Below are 21,275 nucleotides of genomic sequence, written 5' to 3' on the forward strand. Positions count from 1 at the left end.
CATTTTAGAAGGAATAGCCCAAATAGAAGTGGAAACTAGTCTCCCCACCACCCCATACCTCAAATTCTATGCCTTTAGGGTAAATCCCATCGGGAACTTTCTTTCAGCTGCCTAGAAGCAGCTTCTAGGGTTTCCTTGTCTGTGCAGCTCAAGTCCCAGAGTTGAACCCGTGAGACTGGTAGAGACACGGCAGCAAGTCCAGACCCGACGCTCTGCTGGACTGGGTAGTCCCTGTCCCCAGCACTGGTGTGCAGGAGCTCGGACAGGGCGGACGTGTCCCTCCCTCCCCAGATGCAGACTGAACCTGAAGACCAGCGGCTCTTGACAGGGAAGGTCTGGGTGGCCCTGGCTCAGGGCCATGGTGGCTCCAGCCAGTGGAGGTGGACCATTGGACTGAGGCCTCCCAGGGCTGCGCTGTGGAGCTGGCGGCCTCTCCCCCTCTGTTGCTCCTCTGCCTGCAGGTATCTCCGCCCGCCTGCCTTCCCTGGTGTGCGAGAACAGAAGTAGGTGGCGTGTGCATGTCCGCTAAGCTGGCCACCTGCTGGACTCGATGTAAGGTGGACTGAGCCGCCTGCCTGGTCCCTCTTTGCTGGACAGCACTGTGGTGACAGCGTGCCTGTGACCTGCCCAGGGTTGATGGAAACAGGCCAGGCTAGGCAGGGGGCTGTACTTGTCCTGGGTCTATGTCTATTTATATAAATGGCAACAAAGTCACTTTAGGTCTAGCTTCAGATGAGGTTGAGGACACAGTTCTGAGAGCCCCTGATCACCTGTATGACCTGCGTCCTCTACTGCCACACTTGGGCAATGCCTTGTGGATCAGCACATGGAGGCGACTCCTCCAAAGGCCTGCAAGGGCGACCTGCTCTGTAGACGGTGGGTTTAGGCCGATGCCATCGATAGGAACATGGGAAATAGCACAATTTTTATCGCCCCGGCTTGGAATTTCTCCTTTGTACTTTTTCACAGAAGAGGAAACCTTGTGATTTGGAGCGTCCCCAACCAGAGAAATGACAAGCCTGTGGGGTGACAGAGGTACCTGTTGCCCTGATCTGCTCAGTGCCCGCCATATACATGCCTAGAAGATCTCACTGTGCCCCGTAAATAGGCACAACTGCTGTGTGATGACCAAAAGTGTGTTTTTTAAAAAGAAGAATCTCAAAAACCGGAGGGGACCCAGACCTTCCTGGACCTCTGGGAGGTGCCAGCGTGGAGCCTGAGCCATGGAGGGTCCTGCAGAGCAGAGCCCTGGGGACGCCCGTGACCTGTCCCCATCACGGAGGTGCCACTTCAGGAGCATGCAGTGACATCAGGCCTGGCCCGCATCCACACTCACCCCTGCACATTGGGGCATGGCTGAGGAGGGCTCCGGGGCCAGACCAGCTGTTCCCCCCCACAGCCTGCGTTGCACTGTGGTGGCTCCGAGGCCAGTGCCAACCTCAGCCTGCCTGTGTCTCTGCACTTAGGAACAGCCAATTTCACAGGGAAGTGAGCACAGCACATTGTGAAATTCCTGTTATGAAACGTATTCCCAGTGGAATTCACAGAAGTCAATCTTTTTACAAAAACTTGCTGCATTTAAAAATTCCTTTCACTCAATTAAAAATAATCCTGTCTTGGCCTAATGTCTCTCTGGCCAGAAGAAAAATAAAAATAAAAAATTCAACACAATGTCAGGTAAGGGTCAGGTAATAAAAATTAAGATGGAAATGTGGGTTGGCGCTGAACCCGGGGACACAGAGTGGGTGGAAGGCCCGTAGTGGAGGCCAGCCTTTCATGTCAGCTGGCTCGGCCTGGCTTCCGGCCCGGTAGGGCCTGCCTGCTCCAACCTCTGACTGCATCTCCAGGGGTCTGAAAAGATGCACAGGGACCTTGAGAGTGCCACGTGGGGGACCGTGTCATGAACTTGGTTCAGAGGAGGGAAAACAGACGGCACCAGAGAGGAGCAGGGTGCTGACAGGGGGAGTCCACACTGCTGAGCCCTGGGTGCCTCTCTGTCCAGACACCAAGGAAAGGCCTTCAACAAGACGGATGGTGAACAAAACCCAGGAATCAGATGTGGCAGGTGGCAGAAATATCTGCCATGTGTACCCCACATAGCCGATGGTGCAGGGACAGGTCTACGTGGCTTCTAGCAGACGAGAAGGCCACTCCCTCCTCGTGTGCACAGCGCTGTACGTTCAAGGTGTGATTTCCAGAATCTGGGGACCACTTCCTAGCAGCTGGCTGGCTCCCCCATGACCTCCACAAGTGTCAACTCTTCATCCTCCCAACAAAACAGCCAGTCCCAGCTTGAGGGCATGAGCACCTGGGCCTCTTGGAGGGCTGCCTGTCAGCCTGCCACAGTGTCCAGGCAGAGAAGGGCTCTCCACTGCTGTAGACATGGAGGCTCAGCCACTCACCTCTTAGGGAGCCTGTGGAGTGCTCCTTGCCCCGGCCTGTGGGATGTGAGTGACCAGTCCAAACTTAGCATGAAGGGGCAGAGGCCACCAGTGGCCAAATGTCACAGGACCCCTAGCTGCCTGCCTGGCCTCCCAGCAGAAGCCATAGGACCCAAGCAGAGGGCTAGTGCCCGGAGAGCTCCGTGCACTACAGAGAGACGGTCAGGAATGGACAAGAGGGTTGGCCAGAAATGCACAGACCAAAGTCCACTTGGTACCCACAGAGTTTTGAGACTCATGACAAAATAGCCAAAAGAGACACTGTTGAGTCAGGCTGGGTGGAAGGGCCACGTGATCCCAGCTGCTCAGGAGGCTGAGGCAGAAGGATGGCAAGTCCAAAGCCAACCTCAGCAACTTAGCAAGGCCCTGAGCAACTTAGTTCTCACTAAGTTGTCTCAAAATAAAAAATAAAAAGGGCTGGGAATGTGGCTTAGTGGGTGAGCACCCAGAGGTTAGTCCCCAGAACAGAGAGAGAGAGTGCGATCATGCATGAGCGCTCAGAAGCCGGAAACCTTGGACAAAGAAGCAATAGCTAATTCTGAAATTTTTAAGAAACCCAAATCATTCCGAGTCTGCCACTTCCAAAGACCTGTAGACCCTCAAAGGGGCAGGTGAAGCTCGTATGTTCTGAATGAGGTCAGTGGGCTGTTAGTTTTGTCCTGTGGTTATACAAGATGCTGGCGTCCAGGGACATGGGTGAAGGACGCATGAGATCTCATTATTTTTTGCAACCATTTATTGATTTACAATTATCTCAGAAAACAATTTTTTTAACACCTTAAGAAACAAAAGATGGTTCTGGGCCAGAAAGGCCTAGGGTCTGGCCCGGTCGCCCAGGGTTACGGTGCCTCTCGGGAAGTTGGACTGGCTTAGTCGACCAAGCTCCCTAGAATCAAATCCGAGTTTCTCTCTTTGTTAAGTGCATAGGTGACGCAAAGGGAACCTCCGGAATCTGCGGTTCCATCCAGTGTGGGCTCCATGCAGGACAGAGAGGCAGATGAGCAGTGCCCCCAGGGCTGAGTCTCTTCGCCATGGAGTGACCAGCTGCCAGCTCCTCCCAGCCAGCCTGTGTGGGCAGCAGAGACTGCAGGGTCGGGAGCCTCGTGGCCAACCCAGGAGCACCAGAGACATCGAGGCTAGAGGCCACCAAGGCCCTGCCGTGGGCCCAGTTACCCCATCTCTAAGGCGGGCACAGTGGATGAAAGCTTCTCTGAGGACCACTTCCTTCACTATGGTCCCCTGAACCAGAGACCCAAGAAGGACAGCAGCTGAGTCCACACGGGGCTGGTAATCCCCAGTCCATTCTCAGTCTCCACCCTGCAACAAGGGCAGCATTTTGCTGACAGCTTTTTAAATGACCTCAAGCAAAGGGAAGAGAGTCATTGAGGCCCAAGAGAGGGAAGTGCGCAGGAAGGTCCTCTAGCCACCGCTCCGTGCTGTCAGAGCCGGGGAAGGTCTGGGCATCTTCAGGGGACAGAGCAGGACACCTTCACGGAGGGAGGAAGGGAAAGCTGAGGGGTCCCACAGGTACACGCCTTCCTGGAGGCAGCAGAAGCCCTCAAAGCTGAACCGATCAAAGGCCACGTGGAAGTCACTCAAGATAGCATGTGGCACAGTGTCCGGAACGGCTTTCCAACGTCAGAGAGGTCCAAGGTGGGTCCTCCTCCTCTTCCTCTTGGTCCTCCTCCTCCTCTTCCTCTGGCCATCACCCAGGTTGTGGTTTATTCCATGCCAAACAGCATCACCATCACCAACAGCAGTCGATCCCCCGGAGACGGGAACAAGCAAGTGAAGCAGCTCTATGGTGGACCCTTCAGTGCTGGGAGGTGCCTGTCTTCACTGTCACTTGACCTTTCACTGTGGCGGGGATGCCTGGCATGAGCAGTAGGGCCACCCCCTCTAGTCAATAGACACCCCAGGTTGCTGCCTGTGGAAGGGACCCTGTGGCAGCCACGGCCCATAGTGGCACACCTGACTGGAGGCCTCTGAAGAGACCTACGCACCAGCAGGGTGGTCGGCCTGGACGCACCTGTCCAGTAGATGTGCAGAGTTCAGGCACTCGGAGGAGTGGTGGCCGAGACACCGTCCTCACAGAGCCAAAGGCCATGTAAGGGAGACCTGAGCAACCAGGCCTGTGGACTGCAAGTCCTGGGGAGGACACGCCCAGGGACTGCAGGCACCCAGGACAGGAGCACCTGCCAGGAGCAGGTCCCTGCCTGGGAGCCAGGAGCTGGCGGGCCTGCTGAGGGTGACGGGTCTGCCAGGACCACCCAGGGAGGGGCCTTCCAGCCCCTGTTCACACCGGGAAGCAGGTGGAAGGAGACCCTGGTGTGAAGGCACATAGACTATCCCTGGGGTCGGCAGTGTCCCATGGCCTTTCTCTCCAAGGCCCCCACGGCTCCTCTACTTAGCAGCTGGTGGCCATGAAGCCTCCCCCGGAGGAACCCGTTTGCCAAAAGGCAAACCCCCCACAGCTCACAGGATGCAGGAAGCAGATGCTGGAGGAGCTGCGTGGGTGGGAGCAGAGGGAAGGACGTCCTCTCGCTGAGAACGCAGGGAACAGCCAGGCTCCTCAGATGGCCGCTCTCTGGAGAGCTCGTGCCTCACCCCCTCCCAACCCATTCTTTTTAAAAATCAGCTGAAAATACAAGCGGAAAGGACACCCGGCTCTGGAATGAGGAAGGCAAAGTGGCCTGGGGTGGGGTCCTCGCTCCTTAAACGTTGGTCTTATTATAAGAATAATGGGCTGTCACTCCATGTCCCCCACCAAGTGTGGAGGGGGTGGCTGGACAGATCCCCAAGGGCCCGTCCACGTCTTCCGAGTCCTAACTGTGCGACCTCCGCCGTGTCCAGACACTGCCCGTATTATTATGAAATATGATCGAATCAACCTGCTCTGGACGTTTGCCCTCCTGATGATCTCACCCTGAGTGACGCGTGGAAACACATCTCCATGAGACATAGTGTTAAAATAGAGCACAGCTCTCGGTTGTCACGTTCCAGTGTCCCCTGACACAACCTTGCACCCCTCCCACTGTGAGACTTCGATTTGGACAATGCTGGGCAGATGACCTTGTTTGGGTCCTGGGACCCAGGAAAAGCCCCTGACCAAAAGCAGTGAGTGGGAAATGCATGCATCACCCCGTGTGGGTGCAGCAACCTGTGTGGGCCCAGCACCCGGTGCTCTGCAAGGCTGAAATCCAGACACAGGGAGAAAAGTCCAGCTCTCCAGGACCAGCGTCCATCTCGCCAGTATCGTGTCCCAGACACAGTTGCCTCAGGCTTCCTGGCTTCCTCCTGGGTCTGGCCATGATGTCAAGTGCACGTGTGAGGGACACCCCCCAGGGCTCCAGGTGGTCCCAGGGCAGGAGGCTGTCCCCAGGGCAGGACTCGAGGCAAGCCCCAGCTCTTCCTCACTCCAGCTCTGGACATCTCACTTCTTCAGGGCTGAGCAAGCGAGAGCCGAGTGTGGGTGACCAGGATGGTGCATCCTGAGGCTCCAGGTGGGCCAGGGCCAGGGGAGTCCAACCACGGCCGCCCAAGGCAGAGGGACCCCAAGGCAGGAAGACGGCCGTCCTGTTGGGGAGAGACCCTGCTGCAGAAAGAAGCTGGAGCCACCACCAGAGGGCTGCAGACCCCAGCAGCCCCTCCACGGCTGGCCTCCGGTGCCACGGTCTGTCCCTTGGTCTTCACACATCATGGGAGGCACATGGGAGGCACATGGGGTGAAGCTCATTGACCTGTTTACTGATAAAGAGGTCCACTCAAAGCTGTGTGGCTGCCCAGGCCACCATAGAAAGGATCAGCCCTGGACAGGAGCCCTGGACATACCAACCTGCCAACCCGGCTGAGGTCACACGCAGGAAGCTGAGGACGGTGGCCTGGAGGGGGCCATGGTGGTCTAGAGACAGAGGCACAACATAAAGCAATTTCTCAAGAAAATCAGAAATCCTTGACATTTTCTATTTGTTCTGGGGTTGTTTGTTTTGTTTTGTTTCATCGTTGTTTTGGTTGTTTATTTTTTAGAGTCTTGGCAAGTTGCTGAGGCTGGCCTCAAACTTTTGATCTCCTGCCTCAGCCTCCCAAGTAGCTGGGATTGCAGGCGTGCCAAGCCTGGTAAAAGTCTCCTTTTTTTCAATGTCGGCAGCTAATTAAAATTTTAACCCTGCGTCTGACAAGCTGTGCATGGACCTAGGGCAAAGTTCACTCCAAGGCCTCTAGATCTTGGCCTTGGAGTTGGGGAACTTGTCAGGACTCTGATTTCCAAAAGCCACCCTTCCCTCGGTGCCACCATCTCCCATCCAGTGGGCACCTGGGATGGTGTCAGTCACAAGACACCTGGGCCCAGCCCTTTCAGCCCCAATCCAGAGCAAGTCCCATGCTACAGCCCAATCTGCGGAGAGGCTCCTTCCCCATAGAAGCTGCTCCCTGGAAAGCCAGATGCGGCCTCACAGACCTCGCCTCCCAAGCCTGGGGCAGGGACACTCTGTTCTCCTGGCTGCCAGCTGCTGTCACTGGGCCTGGGTTTGTTTGGGGTTTGGAGAGACAAACAGCCTGGTGTGTTTTGAGGTCTGACTTAGGACCAGCTCATACTGTCTGTGCGCCCAGCTGAGTGGCCGACCTCAGAGCTGCTCCATACAATCCCAGGTCCCCAAAGCCCAAAACGCCGCTGCCTCATGTCTGTGGCTCGTACAGCACTTGCTTATTTTTAGGGAATTGCATGGTCTCCCAGAACCAGCACAGCGACCTGTCGCCTGAGGCCGTCTGCCCCCAAGTCTCAGAGCCTCACAGAGGCTGCGTCAACTTTCCCCCCAGAAATGGACGTTTTCCTTTTGCTTCAAGGAAGAAAACCCTGAAGGCCCCCAGCTGGCGGGACGACAGCAGATGGCAGTCCCTGAGGGTTCCCGTGCGGCCCAGTGCGGCCGTGTGGAGTCAGGCTGCACGCGCAGGCTGCAGGGAGAAGCAGGCAGGAAGGGCCCTAGTTTCCCTCTTGCACACGTGGACTTGCTGCGGGCACAGGCCTGCAATCACGGGCTGGGACAGTCCCATCCAGCTTCCCGCCACCCTCCCTGGGCCTGACAGAGGCAAACCTGCGCGAGGGTTAACAGGCACGCCCCGCCCGGCCTGTCACCCACATGACCAGAGCCAGAAATAACGCTGCGGTGGCCACGCCGTCTATTTCCTGCCCACAGACACCACAGCGCGTGACGTCGGGGCCTGTGTCTCAGGGAGGACTCCTTTCCCCTCTACAAGGCTAGGCACTTTGGTCTCGCAGCTCTCTAAGCCCGAACTGGACCCTCCAGCACCAGCCTCCAATCAGGACGCAAGTTGCCCACGTCCCCCACGCCCCAGCTCACTTTGCAGTTCCACGTATTCTGCAGTTAGTGGGCCTTTGCAGTCCTGGCCAGAGGGGCAGGTGCTGCCCCGTGGGGAAACCGACACCCAGAGGCCTGGCACTCACCCTCAGGGCCGCACTGGGCAGGGCTGCTGATGCAGGAGGTCCGGAGCCTGCCATAGTAGAGCAGCGTCATGCCTCTCTCCTCCTTGAGGTAAATGCCTTTGTTGACCTTCCCCTCCACAATATCTAGGGAACAAGAGGGACAGCATCACACATGAGCCAGCCTGGAGCCTGGAAGTCTGAGGACGCCCCAGGGGTTGCAGGTAGCACCACACATGCACACCATATCCACCATCACAATACACACACCCAGCATCCCACATTGTTCTAGGGTGCTAATAACATTGTTAATATTTAATTATTAGTAATTAAACGATGAATAATTTATAAGTCTAAATGTTAGGTAATAAGTCACTGCATCCTATGAAATTGTGTTATGTTGGCATCTCCTATTTATTACAGCGTCATGATAATGTACCTATACCATTTGCCAATGTTGGGCCACCAGAGCGAGAGGGTGGTGGTCCCCATCCCCAAGCACCAATGGCACCTGCATGCTCCGCAGGCCCCCCCACACACACCTGCACTGACTCCCCAGTGAAGCATGTTCCTAACAGGTCTGTGAAGCTACCACTGAGCCCTAGTCCCACATGTGTGAAGTCACAGCTTGTGGGGCCATGCTCCAGGGGACACCAGGGTGACATCTGCACAGTCCCAGGGGGCACAAATCCCACAGAGGCACTTCTCTACCCAGACACCTGCTTCATGGCTCCCATCATGAAGGCGTCTGATGCCGTAAGTGGCCTACGGAGCCAATGGGTGATGATTATAAACACCCAGGGCCACGGGCACCTGTGGGCAGGGGTCAGTACTCAGGCCCCCCTCCCCATGTAGGAGGCAGGAGAAAGTATGTTTCCGGTGCACCTGGAGCACAGGCCATCCTGATTGACCTGGCCCGGGCCAGCTCTCCAACAGCCACCATCACGAGAACTCCTCTGGCTCAGAGCTGTCTTTTCTGCCTTTAGACTCACTCATTATTTGTCTTCTCCCATTTATTGCCAGGGGAGAGCTGTGTCTTACCCCATGCGCTGGACAACTCGCAGCTGCCCAACCAAGTTGGGCCATATAAAGCCCTGACCAGGCTGTTTGCTTGGCAAAATTAATTTTGGAGGCCAACCACCCCAAATCAGGTGAAGTGTCAAAAGAGATCAAGGCGAGGCCCTCCCTGCCCTCAGCCACCAAGCAATGCCACTCTCTGTCCCTCTCACTGTGAGCTGTGTGGGGAAAACACGAACGTGTGGCCCTGGAGGTTGTTAGATGAGACAGGGACTGAATCGTGGCCCTCGGGGTATCTGAGCGGCTCCCCATGACTTCAGGTCACTGAACTTAAGGTTGGTAGGAGATCAAATTTGGGATGAGGAGTTCTCAAACTAGCTTTAATTTTCCATGAAGAGAGCATGATTTTTTCTCCCCCCAAATTACGATCCATTTGAAAACCCTATTTCTGTGTTTAGAAAAGATATCATTTGTTTTGTTCTGAGATAAACAGCGAACTGGAGAGCATGGCGCTGTGGTCACCTTCCAGATACCAGGGCTCCTCCCTCAGACCCAACCCCGCTGGTCTTACTGGCCCCTGGCTCACCCCTGGCTCACACCTGGCTCATACCTGGTAATACCTGGCTAACCCCTGACTCATACCTGGCTCACCCCTGGCTTATACCAGGCTCACACCTGGCTCATATCTGGCTCACACCTGGCTCACACCTAGCTAACACCTGGCTATCACCTGGTAACACCTGGCTAACCCCTGGCTCACACCTGGCTAACTCCTGGCTCATACCTGGCTCACACCTGGATAACTCCTGGCTAATACCTGGCTCACACCTGGCTAACCCATGGTAACGCCTGGTTATCACCTGGTAACACCTGGTAACTCCTAACTCACACCAAGCTAACATCTGGTAACACCTGGCTAACCCCTGGCTCACACCTGGCTCATACCTGGCTCATACCTGCTAACCCCTGGCTCATACCTGGCTCACACCTGGCTCATACCTGGCTCACACCTGGCTCACACCTGTCTCATACCAGGCTCACACCTGGCTAACCCCTGGCTCATACCTGCTAACCCCTAGCTCACACCTGGCTCACTCCTGGCTAACACCTGGTAACACCTGGCTAACCCTGGCTCACACCTGGCAATACCTGGATAACTCCTGGCTCACACCTGGCAACACCTGTAACACCTGGCTATCACCTGGCTCCGTCTCAGTCTGTACTCGGCTAGCTGCTCCTTTGCTGGCCAAGAGCCGAGTCCGGCAGATTGAGGGGATGGGCCTTGAACTCACTGTAGATCAAAGCCTGGGAGGAAGCGGACACTGCTCACCTACGGTCGCAGAGAGATTGGAGTAGGCAGAGTCATTGGCAAACACAAGGGTGGAATTGTGGGGAGGGAGCACAGTGAGGTTGAGGGCTTGCAGCGCTGGGCGGGCGACAAAAGAGAAAGACAACAGATAAGTGAGACAAGGAACAAGGGACCACATATCTCTCAACGCCAGCCACCCTCCCCCAGCCCCTGCCTGGTACCGCAGAGCCCCCAGCCAGGACCCCTGAAGGCCCCAGGGGCTGGTTCCTCACCCCAAAGGGGACGTGGTTGAGAGATATGAGAGTGAACGTGGCCACTGATGAAGGGAGCACTGACAGTCACAGTGGCACAGGACCAGGGGACACGGCATGGACACAGCCACGTGAGACAGTGACAAAGGCACAGACAGGGGTCGGCCACAAACAGCCAAGCGGCTCGTCCCTGAGACGTCACAGTGGGTGGTGTCCCCACAACAAGGTGTCGAGGGTGCCTGTTCCCCCTCCTGTCCCTTGGGGGCCTGGCGACAGCAGGGTCACACAAAGCGGGCCGGCGGGGAGGGGCGGGCGTGCTGTGACCATGCACTCCAGGGCTGGGCAGGTGCTGTCGGAGTGGACACGCCAGGGAGCAGAACCCGGCCCCACATCACTCACGTCTGAGTGACGGCCGCTGCCCGAGGAGGGTGTTCACAGGCAAGGTGTGCAAAGCCAGGAACACTGAACCTACAGCAATGAGCTCAGGGACCAGGACAGAGATGTATGCATGGTTATTCAGGCTCTTGTTTGAAATGACTGCTGAAATTTTAGTGGTTGGGTCCTGAACAATGAGCCATTTCCACTCAGTGAGATGACTGCTTTTCGAAAGCTTGAAAAAAAAGGCCCTGGGAAAAGCACATTCTACCGTAACCAGGGAAAGTGGCTGTTTCACTCTGAGGCAACCTGGGCTCACACCTGCACAGGGACACTCTGTCCCTGCCGTGCAGACCATCACAGGAGGCTCAGGCGGGGGGTGGGGGGGGTGGTTGGGGGGCAGCCAGGCTGGGGACAGGGCCTGCACAGCCACACGCCCTTCACGGCCCCTCTCCTCGACCTTGCCCGGGGGCAGACACCGGCTCTGCTGCCACTCAACAGGCAGGTTTTGAGGAAGCATTTTAGGACTCTAAGCAGCGACTTCCATAGCACAAGTGTCACAAGGATGAGGAGATCACTGTGTGCTGGTGCAGGAGGCAGCCAGCCAGCCACGTGGGGATTCAGGACTGGCCAGGACATGGCTAGAGCCCGAGCCGGGGCATATAGCCAGCCTTTGCCATGTGCGTCAGCCACGCAGTGGACTCTCCAACAATGAGAAGACCAAGGTGAACTGAATGCTACCTCTGGCTGTTCACACTTGGGCCTTAAGGAGGAATTCTCACTGGAATGGGGAAAGTGCTCAGGGATAGCTCAGTTTCCTCCTGCTAACAGATGTCCGAGCTGTGAACCAGAGACCCTGACACTCTCCACCGTTAGACATGTCCTAGGTGACATTTAATCTCCGTGGGAACTGACTGGGGTATGTGACGACATGGCTGTAGACAGGACAGCTTTGCCTGGTGAAACAGTGCCCCCCAACCTGTGAGCCCATTGTGGGTGGCCCAGACCTTGACGCCTTGACGCCACCTGCACTGCAAACACGTACTGGCCTCACACTCAGGAGGCTCGGCCGAGGAAATCCTGCAATAAGGTCTTGAGTAAATGCACATCTCAGTCGTGTTCTGAATCACAGATTCTGTCCTTCCCTCGTAAGAAGATACAGACGTTCTAGGGAAATATTTTGCAATGATCCTCAGGAAAGCTGCACAAATGCTGGTTCACCGGCATCATCTGGCTCCAAGCAGATGCCATCCACCTCCATCCTCCTCTGTCCTCCAGGGGCCCCGCCTCCACCACCCCTCCCTCCTATAGGCGCGCAGGCCAGGTCTACCTCCAGTTGTATCCTGAAGTTCATGAATCCCATCCACAGTTTCCAACGGCCAGTAATGGGAAGCAGAAGCCAGGACTGCAAACCCTGGGGGAAAAGAAATCAAAATCTCAAATCACCATTGAAACAATGAAAGACCTGGAGACGAGGAAGGATCTGGAGACGGAGGACCGTGGCCAGCCCGTGGCTGAAGAGGCGTTTGATACAGTTCAACACAACTACTTGGAGGGACAAGAACTCAACTAGAAACCGATGACTGGCTCCTTAACTGGACAAAGCAGGCCACATGGATGGAGGCCTCTTAACCCATGGGAACAGCAGCCTCGGCTCATGCTTGACAGTGGGAAGCCAGGACCGTGCCCATTGGCGTCAGGAAAAAGGCGAGAATGTCCATCATCCCGTCACCAAACGTGGCTTTAGAGATAGCATCTGATGCGGCTGGACCACAGAAGGAAACAAGCTTAAAACAAGCTTAGAGGACCCTGTGTTTATGAGGACCCCCTCGAGGTGCCTGGCAAACACCTCATCTCATCCTAACAATGACCTGTGGGATGACCGCATTCTGCACCTATTAGGGGAACCTCTTGCTCCAACCTGTGCTGGCCAGCACACAGTGCTCACACACAGGCCTCTCTTCATCTAGGCCTGGTCCTTCCCCTATGGTTGCTTCCTCCAGATGTCCTCTCTGAGACCAGTACTGTGAGCAGCAGGACCTTATGTGGATGTATTATTGTCTATTCTCAGGGCTCTGTGAAGGAATTGGTCATCCTTTTCCACCTGTCCGTTATAACGGAGTGAGGTGATATCCCCTCAAGATGGGCCACCATTCTCCAGCTGAAAAGAAGTCAGGGTCCCATCTTTGCTCCAGTGGGCTCTAGCATGGGCAGCCCTGAGCACATCCTTTCAGTCCTTTGCAATTACTGCCCAGATGACCATCTATAGCAGGCACCCTTGACGTCCACTGACATAGAGTGCCCTTTATATTCTCCATTGCAAAGAAACGTCACCAAGAGGAAAGAATGGTCATCACTGTCACGGGAAGTATGCCTGATAATCAGGGTGGAAAACTACTTCAAATCATTGAGGAATTGAGCAAGGAGTTTCGTTCAAATGTAATGTACAAAGCTGATAGCTTTTTGTATTTCAACAATAGCCAAAAAAATAGAAGTTCTCATTTCTAAATGCAACCAATAAAAAGAAAACATTTTAGAACAAAAGAACTAAAATCACACAAGATTCTCATGAAGATGCCCTGAGCAAATGAAGGCCTGACTTACTCTGGGGAGAACAGATTGATTAGCATAAAAATATCAGCTGCCCTTTAATTAATCTATAAATACTGGGAAAGTGCTGAGAGCTCTCTTGTGAGGGGAAATTTGATTATGGAACTCATATTTTTTAAAAAATAAATAAGAACAAGGCAAGCACAGTGGCCACGCCTGTGATCCCAGCTACTCCGGAGGCTGAGGCAGGAGGATTACAAGTTCCAGGCCAGCCTCCATGGCTTAGCAAGACCCTGTCTCAAAGCAAAACTGAAAAAGGGCTGGGGTGCAGCTCAGTGGGGAGCCCTTGCCTGGCATGTGTGGGGCCCTGGGCTCCATCCCAGCGCCACACAATAAATAAGCAAATAAGTAAGCAGAATACCCAGGACTGGACAGGGACAGCAGAGGACAGGCGCCACAGCAGAGTGGTGTCTGCCATAGTCTGCCTTTCAGTGGAAGGAGGGGCCACTGAGCTCCCGGCACAGGTGGCACTGATTAGGATAAAGCTGGTGCTTTAAATTGGGAGAAATCTCATTCCACAAAAGGAGTTGGAAGCAGTTAGCCATTTGGAAAGAGTCAATAGCCTCCCCCACTCCGTGCACCCAGGCAACCTAGATGAATCAGACTAAAGTGCAATAAAACCAGATATAGAAAGCTTTCCAGACTTATAAATTTGACTGCATTAATTTTTTAAATTTATGTGCAGAAAAAAAAATCGAACTAGATCCAACTGGGGACAAGGTTTATATAATTCATGACAGAAACATGCTGATTTATTTTTATATGTGTTAAACTCATTATGCTAATAAAACTCCTACAAACGAGGGCTGTAGCTCGGGGGTAGAGTGCAGGGCCCTGGGTTCCATCCCGGCACCACAAGCAAATCAGCAAACACTCCTGCTGTTAAGGAAAGCAAATCAACAGAATATCTGGGCAACAAACATAATTAGGCAATTCAAAGAAGAAGATGCGAATAGCTTTAAAAGTGTCAAACCACATCGAGACGTGTGCCAGAACTGGACCCAAGAGAAAAGAGGGGGAGGGGACTGAGCAGCACATCCCCTGTGTCAGGGGTGCAGTCAGAGCTGCCTATCTGGAGGGCCATCTGGCACCGTCCACACAGACCCCAAGCGCACGGTCCCTTAGTGCGCTGATTCATCCTAGAGACGCACGTACTCATGATCCAAGACCCATGTGCAAGGGTGTTCCTTGTGGAATTTCTTACAGGGTCAAAAGCCTGACCACAGCCTCAGCGCTCACCCACAAGCTGGCTAAATAATCGAGGGACATCCATGCAATGATGGATCCGCTGAGGCTGAGGTGCATGGACCACTCTTGACACTGTAAGTTAAGAAGATACGGCATCATCGTGGGCAGATAGGAGCAGAAGTCCCCGAATGCCACTGTGCGGCTCAGGGCTCTCGACGGCACCGAGCACCACTTGTCTCAAGGAGCTTCAGAAAGGACCTGAATGCTCTCACCACAGGAAGCGATGAACGTTTGGGGAGACCGTTGTCCACTGTGTGCGTGTTGGCACTCAACATCGTACTCCTTCGCTACTACAACTGTCATGTTTTTATGTACCATTCAAATAAATTTAATTTTAAAACTCAAGTGAGGAAAGCTACAGGTAACTGTGATATGCATGTGTTCAGGACAGGGAGGGAGAGGAAGAGAGAGAGGCACTTGCATGGAAACTGAAACCAGGATTGAGGGGATAAGGAAACTGAGAAACGGGGTGTCACATGCAAGGAGATTCTTATTGCATTGACTATTGTCCTCTGAATTTAGGTCCTGTGTACCTTTAAAACACACTTGATATCCACTGCACTGTTGAAGTGGCCCTGGGCAGCAGCAGGCCACACTGCAGAGGAAGGTTGGAGCCTCCTCCTAGGACCTGGATCCACCCACAGGGTGACCCACGCCTGCTCTCGTGAGGTCGCTGCCTGCGTTCGTCATTTGCATCTGTCCCTCCAGTGTGCACAAGCCCCACACATAAGACAAGGACGGAGTCGGTTCCCTAGCAGGTGGAGAACAGATGGGCACAGCCCGACCAGGTGCAGGGGAAGCAGCGCTGCCCCCTGCTGCCCACAGGCACATGGAGACCCAGAAAGGCAACACCCAGAAGCATCCGTTCTCGTCCTCCATCGTGAACCCCTAAGACCCAAGATTGTCACTCTGGAGACGGGAAATCCTCATTGGCTAGTTATTCAATCACCTGGGATAAAACCAGAAATAAGGTAACATGTTCTACAAAGAATCAGAAGCCACCTGCAGGTCGCTCTTCTGTCCCCATTCACAAAGGGCCACAGTGGCTCTGGGCAGAAAGGTGAGGAGGGAAGTAGTGTCACCTGGACCCAGCAGTGCCCATGATGGCCAGGAGTGAAGGCTACCCACTGTCTCTGCTGACAAGCAGCCCAGAGCCAAGCTCCTGCTGCCACGAGACCCAGAGACTACTGCTGAGTTAGCCCATAGATAGGAAGCAAGTGCTAGGGACAGCCACCTGCTGGCCAGTCCTGAGCAATACCTTGGGGGACACAGGTGCGATGCTTGCCGATAGCACACATGACCCTGGTTGAACTCGGGCAGCAGAGCTGTGGCCAGGCAGCAAGCGTGCCCTGTCCACTGAAGGTGGCCAGCCCAGGCTGGTTGACCTGCTCAGCAGGAAGGTCTGCCCAGAATCTCCAGGACCCTGTGTATCGAGGGTGCTCAGGGATCCAGATGTTTTAAGTTTGGAACCTCCCAGATCTTCAGTGTTGGCAGCTTTTTAAATTGAAGTCATGTGGTGCTAACGGGGTAGACTAGCTCCTGCCCAGAGGGTCCCTGTACACCCTAAAGTCACTTGTAGCCCTAAAAGTTTTGTAAAAACCAGAAAATCCGTTCTTGGTAGAAAAGCCTGTGGCTCTTTTCCAGGGTGAGGGTGACGAGAGGACGCAGGGCCGGGCACAGGGTGCTCTGTTCTCACCGGGCGGCGCCTGCTCTCACGGGGACTTCAGACAGTCCCAGCCCTGAAAAATGAAGGGACAGAGAACAAGAAGAAGGGGGGCAGGGGAAGGAGGAGGAAGCAGGGAGGGAGGAGAGGGAGAGGGGGAGAGGGACAGCGGGAAGCAGGGAGGAGGGGACAGGAGAAAGGGGGGGGAGGTCGCACGGGACAGGGATCTTCAGTGCTCATCTCCCAGTGATACCTGGGCCCTTCGGAGTCAGGCCTAGTGGCCCGCTGACCATGGGCGAGCCCCTCACAGAGTCAGGGCCACCCCACCTTCCAGTGCCGCCAGTGCTACCATCAGTCCAGGGAGCCCCCGACCCTTGGGCTGCTTCAGGAGACCTGCCCACTTGGGGGAAGCGAGCCCTGTCCCTCACTGCTGGCCCCTGGGCTACATCTTCACTCATTCCCTGCGGGATTCTGCCTGCTGTCCCCTGGCCTGGGGCATCGTCTCCCGCATTCTGCACCAATGCCTCCTTCTAATCCTGGACACAGGATGCTCAGCACACAGGACGCTGCACTTGAATGGCCTCCCTGGCCTCCCGGACACCGCCGTGTGCAGGTCCCTGCTCCTTACTGTTTCCGGAGGTGTTGGGGTTACTGGGCAGTTCTGGTCATGTGTCCACACCTGCCCCTATGCCAGACTCTGCTCTCCTTGGTGGGTGGCAGCCCCTGGTGAAGCAGGGCTTAGGCATGTGTGCTCGTGTGTGTGCATGTGTGTGTGTGTGCTCATGTGCATATGTGTGCACGTGCATTTGTGTGCACGTACATGTGTGTGTGCACGTACATGTGTGTGCGCGTGTATGTGTGCACATGTGCATGTGTGCTCATGTGCATGTGTGTGCACATGCATGTGTGTGCTCGTGCCTGTGTGTGTGCATGTGTGCATGTGGGTGGGGGCTTCGGGGTTTTGTTTTTGAAATCTCCCACGTTTTTAATGTAGGGATTTAAAAGGTAACTAACAGGTAGAACCAAAGGGCCAGGATGAGCCACACTTGGACAACAGAGCGTTGACATTGCGTGATCCTGCTCCCCTGCAAATCTGTCTCTGCCAAATTTCCATTTGTTCAACAGGCCGTAGGCACTAGTTTTAAAGGCTCCATCACGAACACATTTCCCTTTCTCCAGGAAGATGAAGAATGTGGTGCTGCCGTGGCCTAGCAGCTAGGCCGTCCTCTCTGAGCTACATGCTGTGTAAATACACAGAATCATAATGACTGCAATCATCTCGAGTCTCCATCTTCCTGGGAACAGGCTGGACTGTGCCGCTCCTGGGACCCCAGGATCAGCAACGACCGGGTCTTTTCCTCGTACAAATGTGTCTATAAAAGGGCATGTTTATAAACTTTTGCAAAGTGGCTGCTGTCTCTGGCTGAGGCCATTTATGGGTTTGCACTAATCAGCCCTCCTGGCTTCGTAGGTTGGCCTGGGAGCAGGCCGCATGTGGAGCCTGGGTCCCTGGGAGAGGTCTCAGGTGGGCTGAGGGTCCTGGCCCTGCCACCTCCTGCTCCCTTCTGGGTCTCCCTTCTGTTCCTGGTTTCCCTATGAAATGGGGGGTGGGCTGAGCAGACTTGGGTGTCGCTTCCAACCTTGTACAATTCTCTAAGATGACAATCTGGCCGTGAGTGACGGTCACTGCAAAAGCTCACATTGACCTGGTGTTGTCTGTAAAGCTAACTCCCTCTCTGCCCAGCAGGCATCGGGGCACCAGGGCCAGTGTAGACAGCACCAACATCTGCCAATATAGACAGACAAACAGGTACAAGCCCCTGGGGACTGAAGGCACGCGGGTGGGCTAGCACGTTCACTTGTTCTGCCAGAGCGCAGCCAGTCCTCCAGGGTGGCGCACAGATAGGTGGGAAAATATCCATCAAGCACCTTCTGGGCAGGAGGACTGGTGCTGGGGTAGGACCAGCGAGGGAAAGCTTGGTGGCCTCGGAGGCCTCCCCAAAAAGAGGGCCTGGTGGTGACCAGTGTCCTAGCCGTGCATCAGGCTGCCCTCAACTCCCGGGCCCCTGAACCTGCCTACCTTCCCACGTCTCCCAACTGCCCTCGGCCATCTCTGGCACGGCACCCCCAGCTCCCTCACAGCCCTGAGCCCCTAGTTAGGCCCACAGAGGACCGGCTCTGTGGCTGGAGCATGTGCTGTCGGCAGGACACACGGCTCCACTGGCGCTCAGGAGTGTGGACGCCCCTGGTTGGCTGCTGTGGGCCTTGCCTGGCTGACTGGCATTGGCGGTGGCCCCTCGCACTGCCTGCTGCTGCCAAGGGTGATGCCCTCCTCACCAACACTGAGAGCAGGTCTTGCTCTTCCTGAGGGACCCCAGGGCAGCTGTCACTCAGTGGGCACCCTGAGGGGACAGCCAGGGTGCAGCACCCCAGGGCTCTGGGGCCACAGGAACACAGTGCCCCGGGGCCACTAAGGGCCTGCCCATGGGAAAGGGTAAGCAGAGCCTGAAATGCAGAAAGGAAGAGAAAGTGCAGGGCTGTAATGAGGAGAGGGACAAGGGAGTGGCCAGAGGAGGAGGAGGGGTAGGCCAAAGCAAGGTGAGACAGCAGGGGCCAGACGGCGGGGGCCAGACGGCAGGACTCTGCGTCTCAGTGGCCCTCGATGGCTGCAGGCACAGCTGCTTTCCTTAGGTGGCCGGCTGGAGAAGAAAGGGCCTCGGCTACACTAAGTCAGGATGGGCAGGAGCGACGTTTCTATGTGGAGGGAAAGACTGACGGATTCCAACAGCTCCCTGGAGTTCAGGGTCCAGAAAGCGAGCCGTGAGGACACTCTGTCAGAGGCCACCATCTGGGAAGGGCTGGCCCAGGGCCACCTCCTCAGCGGCACTCCCTGGCCAGGACACCTGTTCAGCTGCCCTCTCTCCATCTCCTATCCCAGCCTCAGTGGGAGCAAGGTCTGGCCCAACAGCCTCCACCAACACAACGCTGACCTGTCCCCTGTGCCCAGGCCACAGGCTCTGCTTCTTGGCTTTAGTGTTTGGCCCAGGGAGGGGCGCAGCTTCAGCACCTTCTTACAGAGGACTCCAGGAGCATGGAGCGGAGAGAGGGCAGTCTCTACCCCAGCGTGGGTGAAGGGAGGTGGTGACAAGGACTGATGGCCTGGCAGCATCACAACCCATGGGGGAAGATAGCCAAGTGGGCCCCACTTCTCAGGGCTTCCTGTGAGGGGCCCTGGGGGACCTGGCTGTGGATCTGGGCGGGCTCCCCAGAATGAGGGCAGGACTGCTCGCCACGGGGCGGCCGGGAACCCCATGCTGTCAGCCTGAGTCAGCATTTCCCGGCAAAGGGTCACTCGCAGGTCCCCAACGCCCCGACTGCCACCCAGAGGCACGGGAGCGCAGGGAATGCCAGGCCCGCTGGCCGAGAGCTGGCCGAGCAGTGCCCATGCTGCTCCTCCGTCCTCCTGGGCAACCTCACCCTCAGCCTCCAGACTGGGGAATCACATGGCCAAAGACAGGCCACTCTGGTGAGCAGGTCCCACGTCCAAGACTGGGCACACCAAGGGGCTGGGGGCTCCAGGGCTTGCTGTTTTGGGGGCCTCATGTCACCAGCACCTGATGCGAACTGAGACAGAGCTCAGCCTGAGGTTTCCTGGATCACAAGAGCCCTTCTGACCCAGCCCAGTGGGGACAGAGCCGCTTCCCCACCCACGGCCCAGGACACTGACACAGACGAGGCCGGCGGGGCTGTGGGGTAGGGGCGTCGGGGCAGAGGAGCCCAAGAAGGGCCATCACTGGTGGCCTCGGAGTGAAGCCAGTCATTGGGCAGCACCCAGCTGGGAAGGAGGGAAGGCCCCACTGGAGCAGGGGATGGGTCTCTTACCTGGATGGTCCTGCGACCTGCCGTGGGCTCCTCGCACCTGCACAGGGAAGACCACATCGTGAGATGCGGGGAACCTCACGCAGAACTCCAGCGTCCCTCCCGACCAGGCACATTACCTGAGCACTGCAGCAGGTGAGGAGCAGCCAGAGGGGCCCGCAACAGAGGGGCTGCGGCTGCCTCATGGCTCTCAGAGGCTGCAGGTGATCCGAGCAGAACTCCTGAGGGTGGAAGAGTGTGTCCTCTACCTTCTGGCTCCTTGGGAGAGGGACATCTTTTCAGGTTCGGGGCCAGAAAAATCTGTTTCCTCAAAGTCTGTGACACAGGTTCTGGAAGCACGCGGGGTTTCTCTCCTGTCTCAGAACTGGAGCTCCTTCGGTGATCCAGGAGCCCGGGCGTCCAGAGCCACGTGGAATGCAAGAGGAACCCAAGCCAGGTGGCAGTCCCAAGTCCCCTCTCTGTCCAGCTGGAGCTGCGTGTCCCTCTCCTGCCCAGAATGGCGGAGCAAGGAGGCTTCCCAGCTGCGCGCCCTGGAGCTCCAGCTGCTCCCAGCGTCCCGCCCGCGGCCTCCCTCTGGTCTGGCTCCACACCTCCGCCAGCCGCTCTTGGGTGGAGAGGGAGTGAGGTCAGCTCTCCTCAAACTGTCCTCCTCTCTCTATTTATATCCCGCCCTGCTACGTCCTTCCTGGGTCCTAACACCAGCCTGTTAGGAGCCATGGGAGCAGACTCGGGACCCCGGACCCGACGCAGACGGGGTGTGGGTGTGGGGTGTGCATACGGGGGGCTGTGTATAGATACCAGTGTTCGTGGTGTGGGTGTGGGTGTGTCTGCGTGTACACATACACTACGGCGCCCTCACAGCCAAACAGTAGTGAGCTCCCGTTGCACCTGGACCTTCACACCTGCAGGGCCCCCCATGGAGCCCTGGGAGCTGATGCTAAGAATGGAGGGAGAGCCACCCACCAGGGCCCCTTCCCAAGGAGCAGGCGCCATCCCCCTCCCCCCCCACAGCACCTGTGACAGCTCTCTGCACCTCCCCACTGAG

The 21,275-nt window shown here is 56.1% G+C and overlaps 1 protein-coding gene across 2 annotated transcripts in view; it reads right to left on the reverse strand.

Annotated features, from left to right (window-relative positions):
* Positions 1–20,852, reverse strand: part of Adgrd1 (adhesion G protein-coupled receptor D1) — a 97,631-nt gene extending 76,779 nt beyond the window's left edge. The window contains exons 1-5 of one of the 2 annotated variants that reach the window (XM_046445979.2): positions 20,350–20,852; positions 20,234–20,270; positions 12,161–12,244; positions 10,226–10,321; positions 7,903–8,025 (exon numbers count right to left, since the gene is read on the reverse strand). In XM_046445979.2, coding sequence (XP_046301935.1) covers positions 7,903–8,025; positions 10,226–10,321; positions 12,161–12,244; positions 20,234–20,270; positions 20,350–20,415 — 406 coding nt within the window. In that variant the 5' untranslated portion in view covers positions 20,416–20,852. The remainder of the gene's footprint in view (positions 1–7,902; positions 8,026–10,225; positions 10,322–12,160; positions 12,245–20,233; positions 20,271–20,349) is intronic. The other variant, XM_046445980.2, reaches the window with a different exon arrangement.
* Positions 20,853–21,275: the final 423 nt, after the last annotated feature.

Source organism: Marmota monax, unplaced genomic scaffold (assembly GCF_021218885.2).
Source record: "Marmota monax isolate L192 unplaced genomic scaffold, Marmota_monax_Labrador192_F-V1.1 WCK01_AAM20220418_F8-fsc00200, whole genome shotgun sequence".
Lineage (NCBI taxonomy): Eukaryota > Metazoa > Chordata > Mammalia > Rodentia > Sciuridae > Marmota > Marmota monax.